General features: G+C 46.3%; 2 protein-coding genes and 1 gene segment (V, D, J or C); all 3 read right to left on the bottom strand.

Annotated features, from left to right (window-relative positions):
- The window catches only part of LOC119877599 (immunoglobulin lambda-1 light chain-like), a 153,915-nt gene extending 144,362 nt beyond the window's left edge, over positions 1–9,553 (bottom strand). The window contains exons 1-2 of the mRNA XM_038575771.1: positions 9,402–9,553; positions 8,737–9,034 (exon numbers count right to left, since the gene is read on the bottom strand). Coding sequence (XP_038431699.1) covers positions 8,737–9,034; positions 9,402–9,447 — 344 coding nt within the window. The 5' untranslated portion in view covers positions 9,448–9,553. The remainder of the gene's footprint in view (positions 1–8,736; positions 9,035–9,401) is intronic.
- Positions 1–27,683, bottom strand: part of LOC119869150 (immunoglobulin lambda-1 light chain-like) — a 1,083,218-nt gene that overhangs the window by 167,741 nt on the left and 887,794 nt on the right. The window lies entirely within an intron of this gene.
- The window catches only part of LOC119866215, a 743,285-nt gene that overhangs the window by 126,757 nt on the left and 588,845 nt on the right, over positions 1–27,683 (bottom strand).

Below are 27,683 nucleotides of genomic sequence, written 5' to 3'. Positions count from 1 at the left end.
CACGCTGGTAATTTCCTGAGGTCAGAATAAGGACCAGGTGTGAGTTTCAAGAGTGGAGAGTTGATTTTACACAAGTATCTTTAGAGGAAGCAGCAGTCACACTCTTTGCACTTGAGCATAGTCCACGGGATTTGGACTTCTTAGGGTGCCAAAACAAGACTCACAGTTCCCTCTAGTGACCCCAGGATGTCACCCTACATGTGTTGCTAGTGCCACAGAATGACTACTTTTGAGTCCTCAATAGATGCTAGACCCTTGGTGAGTGTTTATATGTTCCACCTCATTGAGAAATTAAAAAAAAAAACAACAACAGCTGCATGATTAAGGCACAAACGTTCCATTGGTTGTTTAAATGAGGAAACTAACATTGACAGAATGATTTTCTTAACCTCACCAAATGATGAGCAAGTCGTTTCCAATGCAAGACACAACCCAGAGCCTGAGTTACCATCCGTCCCTGCCCTGTCCTCTTACCATGCTCCTTTTCCCCTTATCCCAACCATCTTGGGCCTCTCCTGTCATGACCTTCCCTTATTTCTTCCAGTGTCTGTCCTCCTTGAGTCTGTTCGAAAGGGTGCTGAGATCTTCATGATGTTGGAGTCAGTGTGTTCCTGGAAAAAACAGCTTGTTGGCTGTGAGTCTATACTGCAAGGATTTTTACTCTTAGGAATCATCATGCAATAAACCTACCCTATCCACTGTGCATCAGAAGCTGTAGATACATGCTGAGCATGAAATGTGGGTAGTCCCAATAGAGATGAGCTATAGTTCCTAAGGACCCACCAGATTTCATAGACTTAGCATAAAAATAGCATAAAAATAATGTAAAATACATCAATCATTTAATATTTAATTCATATTGAAGTGGTCATATTTTCAAGTATTAAACATAACAGAATATATTATGAAAAGAAATTCTACTCATTTTTTCCTTTTTAAAATGTAGGTACAGGGATCCCTGGGTGGCGCAGTGGTTTAGCGCCTGCCTTTGGCCCAGGGCGCGATCCTGGAGACCCGGGATCGAATCCCACGTCAGGCTCCCGGTGCATGGAGCCTGCTTCTCCCTCTGCCTGTGTCTCTGCCTCTCTCTCTCTCTCACTGTGTGCCTATCATAAATAAATAAAAATTAAAAAATAAAATAAATAAAATAAAATAAAATAAAATGTAGGTACAGGCAAAAGTTTACCTACGTATGTGTTTTGAATTTAATTTCTGTTGGACCAGCTGTTCTGTAAAGCCCCAGTAGTAGTCACTTGCTTTTGTAACAGAGGAGAGAAATTTCTGGAGCATTAAAAATAGGCCATGTCTTAGATTTGAAAGCACAATGAGAGTTCCCCTGGAACTTTCCAAGCACTGCTTTGTCAATAACTTGCTTTTCCCCTTGGTAGGACCAGCTTTTCCTGATGTGAATTTCCTTGAAGATCACCATGACCTTGGATCTTGTTGAGTCCCTTCCTCACTGAGGCTCAAAGAGCTGAGAAAGTGTCAGATTTCCTTTTGCATTATGGTTTCCCTGAAAGGTTTGTTTTCTCTAAATCCAAGAAATTGTTACCGGAAACCAAGCACTTGTCTTGTGTGTTTACTGTTTCATGCCATGGAAAATGTCTTCTTCAGTGGAGGTGGACACTGCACACAGCTCTACTCTCAGGTCACTGATGTAGTCAGCAAGTTGTTTGTAGACCACAACGTAAATGGACATGTTATGTAACCCCAAGGGCAAGATAGTAGAGACTGCAAAAGCCTCACCATCCTATTCATTTCTAACCCTATCAACCCACATTTAACCTATGTTCATTCATCTGGTAGTGGCTGGGCAATGGAGATTCAGCATGTGCAAATCCTAATCTAACATAAATTGGTGCAGACGGTATGGAAAACTCATGCAGGTTCCTCAATAATATGAAAACAGAACCACAATATGATCCAGTTATCCCATTTCTACATATAAATCCAAAGAAATGAAATCATATCTCGAAGATATATCTGCATCGCTATGTTCATTGTACCATCATTCATAATCACCAAGACAAGAACACAACCTAAGTGTACATCCATAGATGAATGGATAAAGCAATTGACATACACACACACCCAAACACACACACACAGAGGAATATTATTTAGCTCTAAAAGAAAATGGGAACCTTGCCATTTGTGACAGCTTGGATGAAGTTGGAGGGCAATATGTTAAGTAAAAGAAGTGAGACAGAAAATCAATACTCTATGATCTCACTTGTATGTAGAATCTAAAAGGGCTGAACTCATAAGAACAGAGAGTAGATGGATAATTCCCAGGGTCAGAGGGTGGGAGAAATGACAAGATGCTGATCAAAGAGTACAGGCTTCCAGTTATAAGATGAGTAAGTTATTGGGATGTAATGTGCAGCTTGGTGGCTATAGGTAAAAATACTGTATTGTGTCCTTGAAAGTTGTGAAAACAGTAGATCTTGGATGTTCTCACCACACAGACACAGAACAGAAAGTCAAGTGTATATAGTGATGGATGGTTTAACTAATCATATTTGGGGTCATCGTGTTACCACATATATGTGTATCACATCATGTTGCATACCTTCAACTCACACAATATTATATATGTAGATCAAGGCAAATTCCATTTGTATTTCTTTTCTTTCTAAGATTTTATTTATTTACATGAGAGAGGAAGTGAGAGGGAGACAGTGAGAGAACGAGAGAGCATGAGTTAGGGGAGGGGCAGCAAGAAAGCGAGAAGCAGTCTCTTTGCTGAGCAAGAAGTGAGATACAGGGCTCAATCCTGGGACCCTTTATTTCAATTGCACCAAAACCAATAAGATACCTAGGAATAAACCTAACCTATGAGATAAGGGATCTGTACCTTAAAACTACAGAACACTTATGAAAGACATTGATGAATTCACAAGGAGATGGAAAACATTCCATGCTCATGGATTGGAAGAATGCATATTGTTAAAATGTCTATGCTACCCAGAGCAATCTACACATTCATTGCAATCCCTGTCATAACGCCATGGACCTTTTTCCCCACAGAGTTAGAACAAATAATCCTAAGTTTTGTGTAGAACTAGAAAAACCTTGAATAACCAGAGGTATGTTGAAAAAGAAAATCAAAGGTGTGGCATCACAATGCCTCTCTTCAAACTCTACTACAAAACTGTGATCATCAAGACAGCATGATCATGGCCCAGAAACACACATGTAGAACAAAGTAACAGAATAGAGAACCCAGAAAAAACTCTTAACTGTATAGTCGGCTAAGCTTTGACAAAACAGGACAGAATGTTCAAAGGAAAAAGACAGTCTCACAAATGACGTTGCAAGTGTTGAACAACCACATGCAGAAGAATGAAACTAGACCATTCTTTTACACCATACACAAAGATAAACTCAACATGGATGAAACATCTAAATGTGAGACAGGAATCCATCAAAATCTTAGAGGAGAACGCAGGCAACAATTTCTTACAAGTCACGTTTCTTGAAGGGAGGGAAACAAAACAATAATAAACTACTGGGCCTTCATCAAGATACATAGCATCTGCACAGCAAAGCAAATAGTCAACAAAGACTACTTGGTTTGTTGTCACAGCAAACCAAAACACAACTGACAGAGAGGGATAAGATATTTGCAAATGGCATACCAGATAAAGGGCTTGTATGGAAGATCTATAAAAACCTCATCAAACACAAGACCCAAAAACAAAAGATGCAGCCAAGAAACGGGCAAAAGATATGAACTGACATTTCTCCAAAAAGACCTACATTTAGCCAAAACTCAGGTAATAAAAAATGCTCCACCTCACCTGTCATCAGGGAAATACAAATCAGAACCACAATGTGATATCACCCGTTAGAATTGCTAAAATTAACCAGATGGGAAACAACAAATATTGGCACGGATGTGGAGAAAGGAGATCCCTCTTTACTGTTTGTGGGAATGGAACCTGAAACACCAACTCTGGGAATCAATATTGTGGTTCTTCAGAAGATTAGAGATAGCCTATGATCTAGCAATTAACACCACTGGGTATATTCCCCAAAGATAGAGATGTGGAGAAATGACTGGATAGCTGCACCTTAATGTTCTTATCACAAATGTCCACAACAGTCAAACTGAAAGGAGCCAAAATGTCCAACAACAGATGATGGGATAAAGAACATGTTACATGGTTCTTGTTTTTTTCTTTTGCTGATATGATCAATCACATTGATTGTTTTACTAGTGTTGAACCAGCTTTACATCCCGGCGATAAATCCCACTTGGTCATGGTGAATAATCTTCTGAATGTATTGTTGGATCCTATTGGCTAGTATCTTATTGAGAATTTTTGCATCCGTTTTCATCAGGGATATTGGTCTATAATTCTCCTTTTTGGTGGCGTCTTCGGTTCTGGAATTAAGGTGATGCTGGCCTCATAGAACGAATTTGGAAGTACTCCATCTCTTCCTATCTTTCCAAACAGCTTTTGTAGAATAGGTATGGTTTCTTCTATAAACATTTGATAGAATTCCCCGGGGAAGCCATCTGGCCCTGAACTTTTGTGTCTTGGCAGGTTTTTGATGACTGCTTCAATTTCCTCCCTGGTTATTGGCCTGTTCAGTTTTTCTAGTTCTTCCATTTCCAGTTTTGGTAGTTTTTGGTTTTCCAAAAATGTGTCCATTTCTTCTAGATTGCCTAATTTACTTGTGTATAGCTGCTCATAATAAGTTTTAAAGATCATTTGTATCTCGTTGGTGTTGGTAGTGATCTCTCCTTTCTCATTCATGATTTTATTAATTTGCATCTTTTCTCTCTTCTTTTTAATAAGGCTGGCTAATGGTTTATCTATCTTATTAATTCTTTCAAAGAACAAACGCCTGGTTTTGTTGATCTGTTCCACAGTTCTTCTGGTCTCGATTTTATTGAGTTCTGCTGGAATCTTTATTAATTCTCTTCTTCTGCTGGGTGTAGGATCTATTTGCTGCTTTTTCTCCAGCTCCTTTAGGTGCAAGTTTCGTTTTGTCTTTGAGTTCTTTCCACTTTTTGAATGGATGCCTGTTTTGCGATGTATTTTCCCCTGAGGACTGCTTTTGCTGCATCCCACAGATTTTGAACGGCTGTATCTTCATTCTCATTAGTTTCCACGAATCTTTTTAATTCTTCCTTAATTTCCTGGTTGACCCTTTCATCTTTTAGCAGGATGGTACTTAACCTTCATGTGTTTGAGGTCCTTCCAAACTTCTTGTTGTGATTTCGTTCTAATTTCAAGGCATTATGGTCTGAGAATATGCAGAGGACGATCCCAACCTTTTGGTATTGGTTCAGACCCGATTTGTGACCCAGTATGTGGTCTATTCTGGAGAAAGTTCCATGTGCACTTGAGAAGAATGTGTATTCAGTTGCCTTTAGATATAAAGTTCTGTAGATATCTGTGAAATCCATCTGGTCCAGTGTATCATTTAAAGCTCTTCTTTCTTTGGAAATGTTGTCCTTAGAAGACCTATCAAGTGTAGAAAGCGCTAGATTGAAGTCACCTAGTATAAGTGTATTATTGTCTAAGTATGTCTTAACTTTGGTAATTAATTGATTGATATATTTGGCAGCTCCCTCATTCGGGGCATATATATTGAGGATTGTTAACTCCTCTTGTTGGATAGATCCCTTAAGTATGATAGAGTGTCCCTCTTCATCTCTCACTACAGTCTTCGGGATAAATTTTAGTTTATCTGATATAAGGATGGCTACCCCTGCTTTCTTTGGGGGACCATTTGAATGGTAAATGGTTCTCCAACCTTTGATTTTCAGGCTGTAGGTGTCCTTATGTCTAAAATGAGTCTCCTGAAAAAGTGAGAATAGTGCCAACCTAGGATGCAGCCATGGCACTACAGGGTATTTACCCCAAAGACAGAAATTTAATGAAATGAAATGACCCCTGCACACCAATGTTCACCTAGCAAGGGACAAGACAAGGGAAGGTCAGTGTCAGGTGAGGGGAGCAAAGGGCCTGAAGGTGAGAAGAGGAGACAGAACCTGAGGGAGACAGGGAGGCTAAGCCAGAAGTGACTGTCCAGCCTGAGGGAGGGCGGCAGGTGGACAAAGTCTGTTGGGAAGGAGTCCCATGGAGTCTGTTGGGAAGGACCGCTGGGCCCTGGTGCCTCACACTGTGTCTCCCTGGGGTCCTGTCACCTATGCTGGGAGCAGCTGGGGAACAGGATGAAGCTGCTCTGATTGTGCTTCTTGATGGACCAGGACACAGGCTTCCCCAGAGCTGTTCCACCTACTGATGTACGTCCCCCCTCCAGAATGCTCCACTTGCATCTACATCTTGGGGAGCCCGCCTCCTCTGGAGACTGTCCTCACTGAGATTCACAGGGTGGGGGTCCAGACTCCATGGAATTTCTCACTTCCTCTGCTTATCTCCTTAGGCTCTACTGGGCCCCTGTGACATGGGACTTAACTGTCTTGCTCTGGTCACCTGAGCTTCATTTAGTTTGTAGCCAGTAGTGATGTGGCAAAGAATGGTTCAGGAATAGTTTCTGTCAGGTGCCTGGGTGACTCAGTAACTGAGCATCTACCTTTGTCTCAGGTCGTGATTCTGGGGGCCTGGGATCAAGTTCTGTATTGAGCTCCCCGACAGGAGCCTGCTTCTCACCTTCCTATGTCTGTGCCTCTCTCTCTGTGTCTCTCATGAATAAATAAAGAAAATCTTTTAAACGAAAAAAAAAGAGTCTGTGTCCTGCTACATGAGTGTGGTCTGCGATTGGGCGATGACTCAGGGATCACTACCTGCCCAGCTCTGGGGGCACCGAGTGTACCTGGTCTCCTTTCAGCTCTTTCTAGAATGAGTCAGGAGAAGTGAGGGGGATGGCTGGGGTGAGTTTTGCTGTCATAGGGGAACTGGTGTCTCTAGATATCTAGGGCAGGAAGGGTTTGTATGGATTCAAGGCATCCCCTGGGGCTTCCTGTGTTTGTGATAAAGTCATGACTGCACCACATTCCAGTTCAGCAGGTCCGATAATGGACCAGAATTCCTGAAGGAAGCTGTAGTCCTGCCCAGTTGATGGGATGATCACTAGCTCAGGTGTTTTCGGAAGGAAGGGGCTCGTGGGGTTCGTGGTGAGGAGAGTAGTTACAGACCCCCTCTGAGCACAGGGTAGTGGCAGAGATGAGCAGGACAGAAGGATCCAGTGTTTCTCCTTCTATGGCAGGAATACACCTGACTGCATTGTCATCAGATGTTTCTGTTTCCTCCACCTGTGTCATCCCATCAGCACGTAACATCAGGTGTGTTCACAGGAGCAAGCTTTCTATCTCAATATCGACATTTAGGATGACAAACCAGATGCGACAGAGATCAATATCTCTAGCAGAAGAAACGTAGCTTGTATCCCCCTATGGGAGAAAGAAGTTATGTGTGGTTGTGTCGGAACAATTGTACATTATCTGGTGGAAGCAAGGACCTGATATTCCCTTTATTTGCAGACTGTGGTTTGTGTGGATCTGAGTGGATCTCCTGTGGACAAGGGGGACTTGGTGGCTTTCATACCAAATCATACTCATTTCATACCATTGCTTTCTGTTCATATTTCTGGGTCAGGTGGGTATAGAGAGATATTTTTGTGCAGGACCTGGGGTAGACCTGTGGCCGCACCCAATTTGTGTCTCCTGTCATTGCATATCTTCTGGCCATTCTGTAGGGCGAGGCCACTGTCCCAATTCTCCCCCAGTCACCATCAGGGTGGATTTGACTTTCCATTTGTCTGTCACAACCTAGAGCACCTGGTGTGTCTGGTCCTTTTCTCACTGTATAAAATAGATGAAATAATCTCATCTCCAGGGAGGTTGGACACGCACACTGGGGATTGGAGGAGAGAACTGGAGAGGTTGTAGGTATATCCCTGAGCCTTCTGTGCTCTCTGAGGACTGTGGCTGTGATGCTGGCCACCCTGGAATGGGATCCAGTAAGGAGGCTCTGAGATGGAGAAGTGCATGTGTAAAAGTCTGGAAGGAGTAGGGGTATCAGTTGGGAAGAAGCAGAGCGACCCACAGATGAGCCATTAGGTGAGGCCTCCCTTCTGCAGGGATCTCATTCTCGGGACCTCTCAGGACCTGGGAGCATGAGGCAGGGTAGGTTCCAGGCATGGGGACATCATTCATCTGTGGTTCTCTGAGAAGGGACAGATCTTGGGGCAGTAGGTTTCAGGGCCAACAGCACTTCCCCACCAGTTGCACCCTTGTGAGCTGTCAGGGGCTCCAGGCAGCTGTTGGGGCCATGTGAGCCAGAAGAGAGGTGTCGGTCACACTCAATGTCTCCTGCTCCTGATAGGTCCACTCAGGGAGGGAAGTCTCCACCTAGGTCCCCAGGGCTTCAGGATCACAGCTGACTTGAAACACTGGAGCGCTCAGCCTGGTCATTTGGAAGAGCATTAGCCCAAGATGGCAATGGAAATGCAGGCGCATGGCCCCTGGCCCAGGTGCCCCTGTGTCTTTTTCTCCCCAGGCCCTCAGGACCCTGTTCACAGCCAGGCCCAGGGAACCAGGGCAACTTAGTGCTGCGAACTTTAAATGCTCTCCTGAACCTTCAAGTGCAGACATGCTGGCAACTGGGTAGAAGGGAGGGTCTGGGGACCTTAGATGATGGGGCCTGGGGAAGACCGGCTCCTGCTCTGTGACCAGCCCCCAGGGTGGAGGAGAGGGTGACATAGATGGGAGAAAGGGTTCGTGTCTCACTTCCCCATCTGCCTGTGTCACTGTGAGCCTTAGTACTGCTGTCCCACACCTGGCAGTAATAGTCAGCCTCGTCCTCGGCCAGGGCCCCGCTGATGGTCAGGGTGGCCGTGTTCCCCGAGTTGGCGCCGGAGAATCGCTCAGGGATCCCTGACGGCCTGCTGCTATCACCATAGATAATGAGCACGGGGGGCTGGCCCGGCTTCTGCTGGTACCATTCAACACTTTTACTTCCAATGCTGTCTCCCCCACAGGTGAGGCGGGCCGTCTGCCTCAGAGTCACAGTCGCTGATGGCGGCTGAGACAGCACATAGGAGGCCACAAAACCTGCAAGAGAGAATAAGAGAGGTGGGTTCCCAGCTCCAGGTCTCAATTCAAAGAGAACCCCATGGCCTGACCTCAGATCCAGCAAGTCTCTGGGGGTCTGTTTCTACCTCCCCTCATCTCACCCCTGGTACCGTGGGTATGACTGGTGGATGGAGCCTTGGAACAAAGGAGACAACATTAATTTTCCCTGGGTCAGGGCAGCCCCTCAGGCTTTCACAGAGTGAGTGAGCAAGTGGTAAGACTTCACTCCTCCAGCCTTTTCATTCGTGTCCTACCCTCTCCAGACACCATTTTTCTGGATTCAGGATCAGTTTTGGACTGGTCCCAGAACGTTTCTGCTTGCCTGGAAGTGACCAGGGCTCAGTACCTGTGCAGAGAGCCAGGAGGCTCAGGAGGAGGTGGGTCCAGGCCATGGTGGAGGCACCCTGATTCTGCTCCCCAGGTCCCAGCCTGGGCAGAGGTTCCCCCCAGGCCTCTCTTATCCCCTTGCTGGAGACACCTGCTGGTCATGCAAATCAGCCAGGGCTCAGGGGCTCCTCCTGAAGAGCTTGTCCTCAGATCCAAGGGACAAGGAAGTGGATGTGAAGCCCCTTGGAGACCCAAACTCAGATGGGGGACTGTGCTTCAACCCCTGTGTCTAGTGGGGTCTGGTTTCCTTCCTTGGATTCTGTAGCCTTTGCACCTGGGAGACACGAGGAGGCTGAGGGCAGTGCAGTGTCCTACCCAGATCCCTGTGTGTGGGCAACAAGCCTCAACAAAATTCTCCCCTTGCGAAGGGCACACAGAGGTCTTGGGAGTCCTCTAGGTGTTGTAGCTTTCTGACTATGAGGGTAGTTCTGGGGCAGGACATAGATGCTGTGCCTCAGTGTCCCTAGGGTTCACTCAGTGCCAGAGACAGATCCAGACCTTGAGGAATGTCTGACAGTGACTGATGTAGCAGGAATGGGGTTGACAGGAGAGACACGAAGTCCTGGAGCTGGGCTAGTGACAAAGACAAATCTCTGAGACCTCTGAGTCTGAGAGACACAGGTCAGAACTCACATCAGTGTCCAAGGTTATACTGCAGAAATCCTGCACCTTTCCCCTCAGTCTCAGGGCCCAGTGACTCAGCCCCCCTCCTGTTAGAACCCCTGATACCAGGCTCACCCCCTGTGCAGGTGGCTTCGCCAGGTCATTCTATGCTGCCCCCTGGTGGCTGCTCCACACTGGCTGCTGGAGACCCAGGAAGTTCCTGGTCCAGGTGGAGATGGAGAGCCCACTGGTCACATCCTGGTTCCCTGCTCTTGCCCTGCTGACTCAGGGCAGAAATTACTCTTCTCTTCATGGACCTTGCCAGCCCCTCGACAAGGCAGGTGGAGATCGGATTCTCCTTGGACATTGTTATAGGCTCAGCTAATGAGGAGACAGCCCCTGGGGCCTTAAAGCACACATCTCTAGGGTTTTGGTCAGTGTTTGGTGGGGTGCAGGACAGGATGCCGGGAGAACATAGGACGCAGAGACTGCCTCTTACTGATGCAGACTCCCGGTGCTGGGCCTAAATAGGGTGGTGGTGGTTCCTGCTTCACATACAGGGATCTGAGAACACTCAGTGATTTCATCTGACCCACTTTGGTCTGGGCGACATTCTGTCCTGGGGATCAGTGTGAGGGAGATGAGGCCCTGCCTCATAGATTTATACTGTGAGTGGGGGAGCAGGGTGGACACCCTTGCTCTGGTGACACAGCACACAGTCTCTACCAGCTTCTCTCCTATATTCATACAATATCCAGACCATTGCCACGTTGACATCCCTCTGGGTCAGGATTGACCCTGTGGTGCAGCACTTGCCCAAAGAGTGTCCGAGTCTGGGGTCCTTTCTGCGGACATTGCCTCTTTTGGGGGAAAGAATGAGACAGACTAATGTAGTGCCTTGCTCTTAAATCCAAATATGATGCCTGGAGCTTCAAGCCCTCCTGACATCTGTTGTCTTCAAGAATGAAGAGCAAACCCTCAGTGATGGTGGAACAGAAAGGGAGAGGATTTGGGACCTCACGGATGTGGTGAAGATCTGGAGAACCACCATGTGGCTCAGATGTATTGTTAGGGGAGAAAATAGGCTCCTGTGTGATTCTGCCACTGATTGTCATTGGTAGGTTTTGCATTAAAATATTCCTAACCGGGAACCCTGGGTGGCACGGCGGTTTAGCGCCTGCCTTTGGCCCAGGGCGCGATCCTGGAGACCCGGGATCGAATCCCACGTCAGGCTCCCGGTGCATGGAGCCTGCTTCTCCCTCTGCCTGTGTCTCTGCCTCTCTCTCTCTCTCTGTGTGACTATCATAAATAAATAAAAGAATTTAAAAAAAATATTCCTAACCAATAGGAAATATTACCAATAAATGACCCCAAATAAATCAATGGGATAATAACAACGGGGAGAAAACCATTCAGTAATTGTAAAGTACAGACTATGAAGATGGGAATCTGAGGGACAGGCTGACCCTGAGTGGGGGGAGGTTGGTGGAGGCCTCTCTGGGAGGTGACACTGGGGCTGCTGTCTGGTTGGAAGAATCAAGTACAAGGACATGCCTTTGGGGACAGGTGAACAGTGCCTGTGGTGAGATTCCTGCTTGTGTGAAGGCGAAGGACTGTGACAATATAAGGTGTCTCTGATTCAAAACTCCTTTTCTAGGTATTTTATACCCTTTTTAATATTCAGATTTTATTTATTTATATATTTGAAAGAGGGCGCAAAAGTGAGCATGAGCACAGAGGGGAGATGGAGAGGGAGAAGCAGACGCCCTGCTGAGAGGGGGCCCAACAGGGGGTTCAATCCCAGAACCCTGAGATTATGACCTGAGCAGAGGGTAGACTGAGTCACCCATAGGCACACAAGGTGATATTTTCTTATAAGTCAAACTTTAGGTTCTGCCATGATGTGTTGTAAGAATTCATCCTACTGATTGTTTCTGAATTTGGTGAATCACAGGAGAGAATTTTGTGTGAATGTGGAGCAAACTAACGGGGTAGCAGCATCCTTTTTTGCTGAAAGTAACTGTGGCTGATCTGCTGGGTCACCTGGCTGGCATATGACACAGGTCACATTGCCATCGCTGTGCCTCCATCCTCCGTCACCTTCTGTCCTTGACCTGGGTGTGTGAGTTCAGCGTAACATCAAATACCTGTGACACAATCCTTCATATGATGTATGCGTGCACAAATACGAAGGGACTTCCCATACTGCATGTGTAGAATATTTATTTCTCTCTGCTGTCTCTAGGATGTGGATAGATGTGTTGGATATACTAATGAAAAATATATATGTGCTTTTTAATAGGTTCAGAACCTTAAAATGAGTTCTGGTGTTTGAGTTGTGTGATCCCTGTTTGGGCAGAACCACTAGGTCCACTTTATGACCCATTAGAAGTGAGTGTTGTTCCCATAATGAACGTGGGACAAATGCCTAATCAGAATCATTGACAGAAATCATTGGTGTAGATGCTCCTGAGCAAAGGGGTTTCAGCTCCAGGATTGAGTCTTACTGGAAATGAGGTGGGAGACAAGAGGACGAGTGGTCAGGACATCTCTGGACCTGCCCAGCACAGATGAGTCAGCTCCTGGGGAACACTGGTGGACAGTGAGGATGCTGGCGTTTCCCAAGGGGAGCATTCACGGGGACTCCCGTCAGTGCTGTGGGTGCTGCTGTGTGAATCTGACTCTCAGGACATGGTCCCTAAAGCCTGAGGAGACAGGATGGATCATCTGCACTTTCTTCTGAGGATTTCTTCTGGGACCCCTGCTGACCCCCAGGCCTGGTGTTCCTGGGAGGCTTCCACTGGGCAGCCCCAGCCTCTGTCCTGCTGCTCCTGAAGCACCTCTGCTGCCCCCTGCTGGTGGAGGAGGACTCAGCCCAGGAGCTTCTGTCCTGCAGGTCACCTGAAAACACCAGTCACCTGAGGAAGGGTGTGGACCAGGGATTCAAGGCTCCCACTGGCAGATACTTCCTCCGCCCTGTCCATCAAGGCACAATCAGAACAATTACAAAGGCACGGAGGCAGGGCAGGTGAAATTTCTATACCGTGTCCCAGTGTTGGAATGCCCTGGCCTGGCCCATTGTTATAGAAGGAAAGCAGGGGAGACAAGAGTGCATTTACCCAGGGTCATGGTCTAGGACACCTGTGTGATACCCTATAGCTTCCTCTTCTCTGTGCACTTAGGAATCCAGTCTGATGATTCTGCATCCCAGTTAGTGAAGTTGGGTCATAGTGGGGGTAGGTGATGTTCCTGCACTAATGTTCACGTGGGCACCTAAACTTTATTACTGTTTGTACAACACTCTGTGCTGCTGTTTTTACTATGACCTGCAGCTCTTGGAGTTTGGGGGGAGGATATCTTCACTAGCATAGTTGGGTTTTGGATAAGGTTGGAAATCTGCTAATTTAGAACAGGACATACAAGTTCATATCATACACTTCCTACTTTTTTGAGCCCTTTTCATTGGATTTCTGTGGAGCATGGTCCAGGGCCCTCAGCCAGGCCCACTCACTGACACCCAGCTGAGGTCTGTTTTATTAGTAAGACTCTATCAATGTTTTATATCATTTAATTTGAAAACTAAGTGTTTCTGACATCATTTTAATCGTCCCCATTTCATAGCAAATCAAGTTGAGGCCCAGAGAGGCTGGCTTCCCAAGAATAGAGGATATTGGGCAAGTGGAGGAGTGGGCCCAAGTGTGCCGGTTTCACCACTGGGCTCATTGAGACAGAGCTTGAGCAGGGCGGGAGGAGGGAGGGTGAGGGCAGGTTGGGCCCCAGGGCTTGTGTCCCTGGACTCACTGCCATCCACATCCTGGCTGGTCTATAAAGGAGCCCAATGCCTTCCTGTGGGGAGGGTTAGTCATGTGGTGGCCCAGGACAGAGCAGGAGATCCTGTGGGGATGGTGGAGGCTGGTTGGCTGTGTAGGGGCTGGACTTAGTCCTGCTGGCTCTGCTCCCCAATATTGCTTGGACCTCTCTTTTCTGAGTAGGTGGACATGAGAAGAGTCGTATGGTTACTCTCCCGGGACACAATTTATAAGGATTCTTAGGGTCTGTGGCTTCAAGAGGCTACAGGACCTAATCTCAGGGATGTCACTGCTGCAGCATCCCCTGGGCTGAGGTCAAGGTTAGGGTGATGCACAGGGTCCAGTGGGGTCTGAGCCTGTGATAGGGCCTGGGAGCTGGAACCTGGGCAGAGAGCAGTGTGAGGGAGCAGGAGCCTCTATGCCATGATGGAGACCCCAGATTGTCTCCTGAGCCCACAGCTGATCCTGACCACCCATCGCCTCCCTCATGCCCTCACTGGTCCTTGGGAATCTGCTCCTTCTCAGGCTGCTGGAGAGATTTCTGTTTCAGAGAGGACTTCATCGATCTGGTTCATGAGGGACTTGCCCCCCTGTTGGATTGATAGGGGAGCCCTTGTCATTCTGTATTTGAAACTCCAGAAGTTGGAGCGACAAGAGGGCATTTCTGTAGCTTTTCTCATGAAATGTTCCTTGTGAATTTATCTTTTGGTTTTTGTGCATGTAAAAACATAAAAGAACATGTTCCTACCTAATTATGTTTTCAGGATTCAATTCATTCCCCATATTTCCTATGTGCTCCATAGAAAGTTCCACGTCTCAAACTGTGGAGCAGAATTGGTAGGAATTGCCCTGAAATTTGAATTGGATTTGAGTGTCCTTTACTTTACTGGAGGGTTTTTGTTTGCAGCATCCACTTAGATGTTACAGTTAAACTAAGTTCCATAATCTCATTATTTTATCTTTAAATTTAAACTGAATTAATGAACACAGTGTATATTATTAATTTCAGAGGTAGAATTCAGTGATTCATCAGGTGTATATTACATCCAATGGTTTGGATGCCCGGACAGGTCTTTCAGTTAAGTGTCTGCCTTTGGCTCAGGTGTCGATTCTAGGGTCCGGGGATCCAGTTCCACACTGGGTTGCCTACACATGGTGTGGAATTGGCTTCTCCTGCCTCCTCTACCCCCAACTCTTGCTTGCTCTCTCTTTCTAGTGCTCTCTTTCTCTCAAATAAACAACAAAAATAAAAATAAAACAAAACTCGTGGGAATGTGAACTGGTGCAGCCACTCTGGAAAACTGTGTGGAGGTTCCTCAAAGAGTTAAAAATAGATCTTCCCTATGACCCAGCAATTGCATTGCTGGAGATTTACCCCAAAGAAACAGATGCAATTAAATGCCGGGACACCTGCACCCCGATGTTTCTAGCAGCAATGTCCACAATAGGCAAACCGTGGAAGGAGCGTCGGGTCCATCGAAAGATGAATGGATAAAGAAGATGTGGTCTATGTATACAATGGAATATTCCTCAGCCATTAGAAACGACAAATACCCACCATTGGCTTCGACGTGGATGGAACTGGAGGGTATTACGCTGAGTGAAATAAGTCAATTGGAGAAGGACAAACATTATATGATCTCATTTGTTTGGGGAATATAAAAAATAGTGGCAGGGAAAAAAAGAGGAAAGGAGAAAAAATTGTGTGGGATATATCAGGGAGGAAGACAGAACATGAGAGACTCTTAACTCTGGGAAACGAACTAGGGGTGGGAGAAGGGGAGGTGGACAGGGGGTGGAGGTGACTGGGTGATGAGCACTGAGGGGGGCTCACTTGATGAGATGAGCACTGGGTGTTATTCCATATGTTGGCAAATTGAACACCAATAAAAATAAATAAAAAAGATGTCCATCGACAGAGGAACAGATAAAGAATATCTATGGAATATATATAATATATAAATATATAATATATAAATAATGTTTATATTTATATTAATATATGTAATATATATAACATGGAATATTACTTGGCCGTCAGCAATGATGAATTCTCACCATTCGTATCAATGTGGTTAAAAATGGAGGGTATTAGGCTCAGTGAAATAAGTCAATCAGAGAAAGATGATTATCATATGTTTCACTCAAATAAGGAACTATAAGAAATGCAAGAGAACATAAGGTAAGGAGGGGTATGAGTGGGAGAAAAGAATCAGTGGAAGACAAAGCAAAAGAGTCTCTTAAATCTGGAAAACAAACTCTCTTGCTGATGGGGAGGTGGATGGGGGATGTGGTACAGCTTGAAGGAGGGCACGTGATGTGATGGGCCCTGGGTTTTGACTGCAAAGGGGCTTGGGAATTTATGGGTAATGATTCATCAGTCATATACCATGATTGTAGAGGTGATTACACTGCTATGTACTTTTTCCGAATCTCACACAACTGTTCGCTTAGGATAGATTTTACTGTATATACCTTATAAGTCAATAAAAAATGGAATGAAAAGAATATGAAAGGAAAACAAGAAGAGAAAACTAAACAAAAACTTATGGTAGGCAAAGATTCTCAAGAGCGTACTTTCACTTAGTACTGTGCAGGAAATCTAGATCTACAGGAAACACACGTCTGAGTAAAAGAAAAGATGAAGAAGCAGGCATGAGCAGAGAAGGACAGTGGCATGTCAGATTGTCCCAGCCAGGGCTGCAGTAGAACCATTGGGAGCCCTGGTGCTGGGTGTATTCTCCAGAGTCGTACAGAATAGTGGGTAAAGGTCCTGCTTCTCTGCCACCCGCATGCGGGGGTCACCAGATACAGGCTGCAAACAAGAAGGGGGCATGTTCCTGCTGTGCCAGCTCTCTTCAGCAAAACTAATTCATGGAGCAGCAGTTTCCAACAACCCTCACCTCTGGGGTAATGAGGGCTCCAATCCTGTAAAGGTTAGAAATTCTGGTTTTCACCCGTGACTTCTAGACAATGACAGACTCAGTATCATTATTTTTCCTGTTGTGACCCTTGGAGAATCAAGACAGGCGGGCAGACAGATGCACAAACATATATGCTCTAGGCCAGAAAAAAATGTGTGAATAGAATATATGTAAAGGGAACACACCGTATAGGACAATGAATTAAGCAGAATTCAGTAGGAGATGACTATTGGATAATACTCCAGACATCTCTAGAGAAAGAGATGAAAGTGAGAACTTTTGTTTATGAGTGAGAGCAGAGGGATGGGGGGAAGGACTAGGGAAGAAGGGTGGGAGATGCAGAATGAGGAGGTGGTGGGGGTGTTAGGAGAGTAGATCTCATGAACATACGCTCACTGTTGGCACAGCCTGCCTGGCCTCTCATGTCACAGTGTCCGTGGCATCACCTCCATCTCTCCTCCTGACTATTCTTGTCATCTGTTTCAGGCGCTCCTTCTGTTAAATTATAAATAGCTCACAAAGCCTTTAAGATCCCTGAATGAGACAATGATGCTAAAGGACTTCCAATCTGGAGCACTCTGCTAAGGTCACAGGCTACACAAGAACTTTTGACATAAATTTTCATTCCTGGTCTCAGGATCTCCAGGCAACCTGTGAAGCCAACAGGCACCGAATGTCCAATCGGCAAGTGACACTCATTCTTGAAGTTGTTCATTATTTAATTTCACATCAGAAGAGCTGACCAGTGGTCTCTGACTGTGACCTTGATCATGTTATAAACTTGACGAACAGAAATGACCACTAATGGAATCCTTTGAACCCTTTCAACCAAGGCTTTCCCTCACAGGTTGGTTATCATCTAAGGACAACAGGGAATGCTCTTTATCTCCATCCCTTTTTCTTTCACTGTCATCACTCCTACAGTTTGTCCGTCTGTCCATTCAAACTATTAGGTTACTTTTGTTCCCCACATTATAAACACCAGAAGGCCCAGGTGAGCTGGGAAGTGGCATGATTCACACTACAGTTTTGAATATTATTTCCCTACGGTCCTCTTGATTGCCTTCCCTACCAATGGAAGTCGTGGAGAAAAATCCCACTAAAGTCACCTGTGGACAAACAGTGTATGTTCTCATTCATTTGGGGAATATAAATAATAGTGAAAGGGAATATAAGGGAAGGGAGAGGAAATGTGTGGGAATATCAGAAAGGGAGACAGAACATAAAGACTCCTAACTCTGGAAAATGAACTAGGGGTGGTGGAAGGGGAGGAGGACGGGGGCTGGGGGTGAGTGGGTGATGGGCACTGAGGGGGACACTTGACGGGATGAGCACTGGGTGTTATTCTATATGTTGGTAAATTGAACACCAATAAAAAATTATTTTATTAAAAAAATAAATAAAGTCACCTGTGGGAGGCAGTTTGCAAGCACTTGGTAGAGAATAATCTTTTATGGAGTGAGCAGGAGTTTCTTGGGATCCTTTGTGACTCCAGCCAACCACAAGCTAGAAAGAGACACTACAATTCTGAGACCTGCTGTTCACCTCTCCTCCCACTCCTCCTGCACCTCTGCCCACACTCTCTCTCGAGAAAAATTCTACCTTCACTCTTCCTACCTACTTGGGAGTTGTCCATTATGGGCTGCTTCTGGATTTTCCATCTCTGAAATCCATCACTAGGGGTACCCAACATGAATTTCTGTCGTCCAACACCAAAATCTGTCCCAACACTGCCCAAGTCAGTGCCCAGGGAACAGGGTTACCTTCCTTGATACAACAGGACAACATTAACCCAAAAGCTTGGGTGTACATGAAAATGCTTGGTTTTTAAATGCTTAAATATAGGGGAGATCTACATGACCAGTAAACTTGCCCCACCCCCAATCTTATGATTAGAGGTGGATCACTCATTGGGTTGAGATTCAGGGGAGTTATTATATTTATCATTGCAATGCTCCCCCTTCCATTCTATTTGATGTGATCCCAGGGAGAACTTGGAGAAGTCCTGTAGGCATCATGTGGACCACTTCCTGGCACCAGAAGAGTCAACTATAGATGGAGAAACCCATGCAATGCTCCATGTTGGTCTTGCCGCAGACATCCTAACATACACACTATGTTCCTAATCAGGTCCCAGCTTGGCACCCATGATGGACTCAAGGTTCTGGGTCCCATCTAACTCGGGGATCTAATGTTTCCTTTTGAATGTTCAACACTAGAATGGGGCCTATTATGCTTCATGATGAAGTGACAGTGAAGATATTCACTGAATAGACCTCCTCCATAAACACCACAACCCTGAGATCTATGTCCATTCCTTGAATAGGGACCCATCATGGATACACTGGGCTTCATGGCTCTTGGGGTCATCCTAGTTCAGATATCCCGTAGAATCAAATTCTTGCCTGGGTAGTTCGGGTCTTTTCAAGAATTATGGAGAGGAAAGAGAATGCTCTCTGCCAAAATTACCTAAATTTTGACCTGCCTCTTGGAACACAGGTACAGCATGACAGAGTTTACCGGAAGCGTCATAGGTCTCAGGGCCCTGGAGATGGACAGGGGCAGCTCCCCCTGAATCCCCACAGGGAAGAGAAGAGAGGTTTTGTGCTCACATCCCCATTTGTGTCACTGTGGCTACTGCTACCAGCGGGTACACCATAGTAATAACCTGCCTCATCCTCAGACTGGATGTTGGAGATGGTTAAATAGTGGTCAGCCCCAGAGCTGGAGCCTGAGAAGCGACTGGGGATCCCGTCCCCCCTGCTGTGGCTTCCATCACTGTTAACCTTCATCAGATACCGAGGGGCCTTCCCTGGTTGTTGTTGTTGATACCAGTAAATATAGTAACTGCTGTGCTCACTGCTCAGAGTGCATGTGAGCTTGACCGAGGCTTCCAGGGAGGCAGATGCACTTGGAGGCTGGGTCAGCATGGGCAAAGCACAGAAACCTGAAAATACAAAAGACAAGAAAGATGTTAAATGTAGCAGACACTGGCCAGGGGTTCAGGGGTTCTGTGCTTGAAGGGAAAGATCAGGGAGGGAGAATCCCGACCTGTAGAGAAAATGAAGGGAAGGAGGTAAAAGGGGACCCAGTCCATGGTGGGGAGAGCCTTCAAGGACTTCTGCTCTGAGACTTCTCACCCGGGTCTTTACTCTCCAACACCCGTCTCATCCTCTTTGTGCATTTCAGAGAGGGAGGAGCATCAGATGGAAATCCATTCTCTGTTCTTCTGTCTGTCTCTCTGTCTAAATAAGCTCTTGTCTGAACCCTGTACCCAAGAGCCTCACGCTGGTAATTTCCAGAGGTCAGAAGAAGGACCAGGTGTGAGTTTCAAGAGTGGAGACATGATTTTACACAACACAAGTATCTTTAGAGGAAGCAGCAGTCACACTCTTTGCACTTGAGTATAGATAAGGGGATTTGGACTGATTGGGGTCACAAACCAAGACCACAGTTCCCTCTGGTGTACCCTGGGAGAATGTCACCCTACATGTATTGGCAGTTCCTCATAATGACTCCTTTTGAGTCCCCAAGAGATGCTAGACCACTGATGAGTGTTTATAGGCTCCACCTCAATGAGGAATTAAAAAAAAACAGCTGCATGCTTCAGGCACAAATGTTCCACCAGTTTTTTAAATGAGGACGCTGACATTGAGAGATAGAATGTTTTCTCAGCCTCACCGAGTGATGAGCAAGTGGTTTCCAATGCAGGACACAACCCAGAGCCTGAGTTACCATCCGCCCCTACCCTGCCCTCTTCCCATGCTCCTTCTCCCCTTTTCTCAAAAAAGGGGAGACCTTTGGGACCCTCCAATCATTATACTCTCTTCTTTCTTCCAGTGTCTGTCCTCCTTGAGTCTGTTTGGAAGGGTGCTGAGATCTTCATGGTGTTGCAGTTAGTGTGTCCCTGGGAAAAACAGCTTGTTGGCTGTGAGTCTAATAGTGCAAGGACATTTACACTAAAGAAACCTCATTCATTGAACCTGCACAGTCTAGTGTGCAGCTACAAGGTGTTGATAGATGCTAAGAATGAAATGTGCCTAGTCCCAATACAGATGGACTGTAGTTATGAAGGATCCATAAGATTTCAAAGACTTAGTATAAAAATAATGTAAAAATACATCAATGTTTTTACCTTTAATTCATATTGGATATAGTTTCAAGTAATAGACCTAAACAAACTGTACTATGAAATCAAAAGCTATTCATTTTTTTCTCTTTTTTCACAATGTTGCTGCTAGAAAAATTTTCCCAACGTATTGTTTTGAATTTAATTTCTTTTTTAGAAAGATTTTATGTATTTATTCATGAGAAACACAGAGAAGCAGAAGGAGGGAGAGACACCGGCAGAGGTGGTACCAGGCTCCATGTAGGGAGTCTGATGTGGGACTGGATCCCGGGTCTCCAGGATTATGCCCTGGGCGGGAGGTGGTGCTAAACTGCTGAGCCACCTAGGCTGCCCAGAATTTTATTTCTGATGCCCCAGCTGCTCTGCAAATCCTCAGTAGCAGTCACTTGCTTTTCGAAAAAAGTGACAGAACGTTTTGGAGCATTCAAAATAGACCATGTTGTAGCTTTGAAAGCAAACGAGAGGCCACAATTTGGTGGTGAAAACCAGCAATTCTGGGGATCAGAATATCTTGATTTTCTGCTGGATTGGCCACTTTCTAGCTTTGACCTCAGGCAAGTTACACATCCTACATGCCTCAGCTTCTGCACCTGCAAATTGGGGTGATGATCAGAATGCTTATTCATAGAGTATTTGCGATTAAAGAATTCAATAAACGTAAAGTTCTTGGAATTGTTCTTCATATGTGTTAAGCACATAAAAAAGCTTTGCTGCTTCTTCCCCCTTTTAAGTCCTTTATCCTTAAACATAAAGAATAGTCACTGGAGTTTAGAGGATGAGGGATAGTATGGAAACATTGTATGTCTTAGGTTTGAGACATTGAAAATTGCAGATTTCCTGAAAACTGAAATCTCTCTCACTCTCATTCTCTGGCTCTGTCTGTCTCTTCTCTCTCTCTCTCTCTCTCTCTCTGTCTCTCTCTTTCTCACACATACACACACAGACAGACACACAAAGAAACACATTCATTTAGGGAATATAAATAATAGTGAAAGGGAATAAAGGGGAAAGGAGAAAAATAAGTGGGAAATATCAGAGAGGGGACAGAACATGGAAGACTCCTAACTCTGGGAAATGAACTAGAGGTGGTGGAAGGGGAGGAGGTTGGGGGGCGGTGGTGACTGGGTGGCAGGCGTTGAGGTGGGCACTTGACAGAATGAGCCCCTGGTGTCATTTTTGTATGTTTGCAAATTGAACAACAATCAAATATAACTTTATTATAAAAAAAGAAACACATATACTACACCACAGGCCATGAGAGGTACTTGCCTTTGTCATAGGTCATAGGAGGCACATCCTCTCAGGCTGCTGTCTTGCTTGCTGGGTCTTTGGAATGGGGACATTGTCCTGGTTCTTTATAAGAAACAAAGCCAACATGGGTGTCCCAGCAGAGTTAGAGTAGGAATATTTATGCTGGTCCACACTGTGCGATATATGTCTTTTTATCCAGGTTGTCTCACTGGAGTTGGCCCTACTTGTAAGCTCCTAGTTCTAGGAAGGAGAACAGAGTTGTGTAGAAACTGCCACCCTAAATCCCAGGGGTTGACACTCAGTGTGGGTCCTCTGACTCGATCACAGAGAGCAGCATGGCTGGGTGGACAGGGGCAGGCTGATGGGCCTCAGGATGGGGTAGGTGGCACTGAGGGAAGAGACCCTGGGACAGACAGACCAGGACACCTCTCACTGACCCCCTCTGGGCGCCAGAGAAGTACAAGAGGTCTTAAACATGCTCTAGACATGCCATGTCCACAGCAGAGCTGAGGTGGACTCAGGAGGACCTAGACCTGCGGATGGAGGAGAAGCAGATCAGCTTCGTGTTCTGTGGGGACTCCATCACCAAGGCAGCTGGCACTGGACCCCACCTACGGTGATTAAGAAATCTTTTTCTGGGATCCCTGGGTGGCGCAGCGGTTTAGCACCTGCCTTTGGCCCAGGGTGCGATCCTGGAGACCCAGGATCGAATCCCACGTCTGGCTCCCGGTGCATGGAGCCTGCTTCTCCCTCTGCCTGTGTCTCTGCCTCTCTCTCTCTCTCTGTGACTATCATAAATAAATAAAAATTAAAAAAAAAGAAATCTTTTTCTCACTCATAATCTGACTGGGAGAATGTGGAGGCCACCCTAGACACGTTAGTCTTTCGCTCTCTGTGAAGAAAATCAGAGAGCAGTGGTGGACCTGATGTCAACATTGAGGTATGGGCCATTTAGGAGATGGTCAGGGTTTCTCTGGGGCTGTCAGTTATGCCCCACCTGAGCCTGGAGAAGATTGTGGCACCCATTCACCTGCAGAATCCCCAAGGGGTGGGAGAGTCCAACCATAGCAGAGACACTTGTGTATTGAATTATGTCCCCCCGCTCCCAGATTCAGATGTTTAAAACCCAAGCCCCAGTATCTCTCACTGGGACCTTCTTATTGAAGTGGAACATGGCATATGTAATCAGGGAAAATAAAAAGGTTACTATGGATGAGGCGGCCCTAATCCATTTACTTGGCGTGCTTATAAGAACACAAATTTGAAGACAGATTGTGTGAAGGAAAAACACCATATGAAGATATAGAAGGAATCTGGAATCCAAGGAATGCCAAACATTGCCAGAAAACCACCAGGAGGTAGAAGAGAATCATGAAACATATTCTCCTTCACAGCTTCCAAAACCGGCAGAAATCTGTTGGCATCTAGATGTCAGAATGTTGACCTCCAATCCTTGGGAAAACGTTTTTCCAATGTCAGTTTGCTCTTCCCCCGGCTTGCGGTGCTCTGTTATCTCAGCCCTAGCAAACTACTACAGTCACTCCTCAGAAGTCTGCTTTCTGGGCAGCAGCAGCATGGCTGGGCTCCTTCCAGTGGTGGTACTCTCTGTTTCACATCCCTGGGAGGGGCATCCTGTCATGTGCTTTCCTCCCCTAGAGTGTTGGATTTTCCTTCCCCAGAGGCTTGCTTCAATCTCCCAGACAGGCTGACTAAGGCTCCTGTTAGCATCCATTCTGTCTGGGGTTGTGCTGAGACTCTTCAGGTGTCTGGGAGAAATAGAGCAGGTCCCTGCTTCCTCCAAGTAGTCGACAGGTCAGAAAATGAGCCTTGGCATCCAAAATTGGTATCACATGACATTCTTGGAATTGGAACACAAGCACTGTCCCATGATTTCTCTCTGGTTGTGGAGTTGGGCTGCCTCAGGGCCTTCCAGGAGCCCGCCATGGGAAGACCTGGTCGCTCTTGGTGCTAAGTGCAGTTGAGCAAGCAAATCTTTCTCTATTGTTATTACTAGTATCTCTATTAAGCTTATTGATATTCCAACTCATATCTCCTGGAGTCTGCCATGGGAAGATTTGTACACTAGTCTATTCGGTGTCTGGGGAAGTTGGGAAACTGCTCATTCAGATGGGGATCCTACTGCACATGGTACAGGTCACAGTGTAACTGAAATTTTTCCCTTGGATTCCCACAGAGGAGGACAACAGACTTCAAAGCCAAGGTTACCTCACGGAGAATCCACTGAGCTGTTGTCATTAAAGAGACACTTCAATGTTTTGTAGTGTTTAACATGAACTGAAGTGTTTTCTTATTGACAGTGAGTGTCATCATTTTACAGCAAGTAAACCAGAAGCCCAGAGAGACTAGGTACCCAGGAAAATGGGGTATGTCGAGAGATGCAATCCAGGTGTCCATGATTCAAACCCTGAGACCCGTGGGGCTGAGGTGGACTAGGTTGGAAAGAAGGAAGTGTGTCCTAGGCTGGACAATAGGGCTTATGTCCCCCGACTCACTGCCATCCCCATGCCAGCTGATCTATAAGGAGTCCCCTCACCTTGCTTTGGAAGGGTCAATGGGGTCATGTTCCAGGTTAGAAATGGAGAATCTGTGGGGTGGTGGAGGCTGTTTGGCTGTGCTGGGCCCTGGTCTGGGTCCTGCTGGCTCTGCTCAGCATTACTGCTTGGTCTTCTAGCACTGATCTCCTGGGCCAGTGAGAAAGATAGGGATCTCGTGGCCCTCTCCAGTGAACAGTCGAGTCTTAAAAGTGACCAGAGGGCCTGCAGTTTCTGGAGATTCTGGGGGTCCAGCATGCCCTTCTGGACTGAGCTGAGGGTCGGGGTCATGCTCAGGGTCCTGTGGCGGCTGAGCCTGTAGGCAGGTCCTGGGAGGCAGTACATGGGCAGAGAGTGTGGACGGGGATGTTAGGGTCCAGATAATGATGGGGACCACAGATATCTGTTTCCTGATGCACAGGTGAACCTGGCCACCCCAAGCCTCCACATGTCCTCACTGGTCCCCTTGAAGATGCTTCTCAGGGGGTGGAGGATAATCTCTGTACTTGTGATTTGGCTTCATGTATGTGGCTCATGTAGAGTGATGCTCATCTCTTGACCTTTTAGGCAGTATTCATCCCTCCGTTTTTGAAAATCTTAAAGGCTGGGAGAGCAGGGGCATGTGGGGACATTCTGTAGCTGTTCTTGTGAAACATTCACATTAATATTCCATCTCTTCTTTGCGTGTGTGTAAAATACATAACAGAAAAATTTCATTCTAATATTTTTATTTCAACGTCTTCCTTAAGGTTGGAAGTCCTCATCCTTACCTATTAAGTTCCTCCTTGAGGTGTCTTTCACATGACATTCACATCATCTAAATTCAGGTGTGATAAAAATAGTTAACTTTCTTTTTCAATATTGTTATTAGAGGAATCAGTCTGCTGGCAGGAATGTAAAGATCACTAGCAGCGAAAATCGTATTCACATCCTTTCGAGGGAAAAGTGTGAGCATACTTGTCATTGTCCCTGGGACAGTTTTAACATGTTAGGTGGCAGCATGACTGCCAACACTCTCTTTATTCAGAGACTGTGGTTTGTGGTGCTCTGAACAAATTTCATGGGGTTGAGGGTCGACTGTGGTGTCATATTGTCACTGTTGACAGGCTGACCTGTATTTCACAGAAATGTTTTCCATCCATGTATCTGGGTAGGGTGGGGGTAAAGGGAAATCTTTGAACAAGATTTGAGGATAGAAGTGAAGCATCACCCGTGTTTCGTCTCACTTCTGTGGTCGCGCTTCTTCTGGTCACTTTATAGGCAGCAGCAACTACCCAACGTCCCCCTTTCACCATCCAATGGATGTGCCTCTCCTATTGCCTTTCAAAACCCAGAGCACCCAGTGTGTCTGGATCTTTTTTCATTGTATAAAAATACAAGGTATGGTCTAGGGACTGAACGGGTACATTGGTCACCTGAGGGAGAAACCCCCGTTTGTAGGTACGAAGTGGCCTCCTCGGGTCTCCGAGGACCTGTCAGGGATGATAGCCTAACTGCGCTGGGTTCCTGAAGGAGACTGAGTTGGAGAAGCACATGTGTAGGAAATCTGGGAGGACTTGGAGAGGTTAGTCTGAGCAGAAGGAGTGACGCCCACATTGAGACATCAGATGAGGTCCCCTTCCTGCAGGAAGGTGGAACCTTCCTGGACCTCTGACCCTGAGGCAGGGCCTTGGATCGTGGACTCAGGCCATATTTCAGCAGAATGTCTCTAGGGGTTGAACCCTGGGGAGACAGATTTGTGAGCCATAGCACTTGGCTGTTAGGAGCAACTCTGTGAGCTGTGAGAGGGCCTGCAGGGGTGAGTTGGTGAGTGGTGTCAGAAGAGGGGATGGAGGCGACCCACAGTGTCTGCTGCACTTGTCTGCTCCACTCAGAATCCCAGATGCTGAGGACCTGGGTTTCAGGAGCCCAGCTGAACTGGGAATTTCTGGTTTTTAATCTACGATCGTTGGGGAAAAAATGTAGCCCAGTGACAACAGTATGGAATTGAAAGTCTCTCTGTATCTTCCTTCCACCCAGGCCCTCTGTCTGGGATTCATCCCCAGGAGAGACACGAGACAGCCTAGTCCTGTCAACCTTCCATTCCCCCCTGAAGCTCCCTGTACAGAGCCTGCCTGGAGGGCTGGGGGAGTGGGACCCTTGGGGATCACACAGGAGGGGGCCTGGGTCACACCTCCTCTGTGCACAGACAGGCCTCCTGGGGCCAGAGGAGAGGGTGACAATGATGGGGGAGGGGTTTGTGTCTCACTTCCCTCTCAGCCTGTGTCACCGTGAGCCTTAGCACTGCTGTCCCACACCTCTCCATAATACTCAGACTCGTCTTAGGCCCAGGCCCCAATGATGGTTAGGGAGGCCCTGTTCCCTGAGTTGGAGCCAGAGAATCAGGCAGGGATCCCTGAGGGCCAATTGCCATCATTATAGATAATCAGCAGGGGGCGCTGGCCAGGCTTCTGCTGGTACCAGTAAACAGTTCTCCCTCCAATGCTGTCTCCACCACAGGTGATGCTGGTGGTCTGTCCCAGGTTCACAGTCACTGATGGCAGCTGAGTCAGCACATAGGAGGCTATAGAACCTGCAAGAGAGACGAGGAGAGGTGGTTTTCCCACTGGAGGCCTCATCTCAAGGAGAACCCCACCTGCTTGACCTCAATCACTGGGATTTTCTTGATATACATATATATATATATAAATATATTTTATGGAGTTCAATTTTTTAATGATAAATTTATTTTTATTGGTGTTCACTTTGCTAACATACAGAATAACACCCAGTGTTCATCCCATCAAGTGACCCCTCAGTGCCCATCACCTATTCTCCCGCACCCCCCGCCCTCCTCCCCTTCCATCACCCCTGGTTCGTTTTCCAGAGTTAGGAGTCTCTCATGGTCTGTCTCCCTCTCTGATATTTCCCACTCATTTTTTCTCCTTTCCCCTTTATTCCCTTTCACTATTTTTTATATTCTCCAAATGAATG

Source organism: Canis lupus, chromosome 26 (assembly GCF_011100685.1).
Source record: "Canis lupus familiaris isolate Mischka breed German Shepherd chromosome 26, alternate assembly UU_Cfam_GSD_1.0, whole genome shotgun sequence".
NCBI classification, from domain to species: domain Eukaryota; kingdom Metazoa; phylum Chordata; class Mammalia; order Carnivora; family Canidae; genus Canis; species Canis lupus.
Note: the sequence above shows the minus strand (reverse complement) of the source record. Positions and strands in the feature narration are given on the sequence as shown.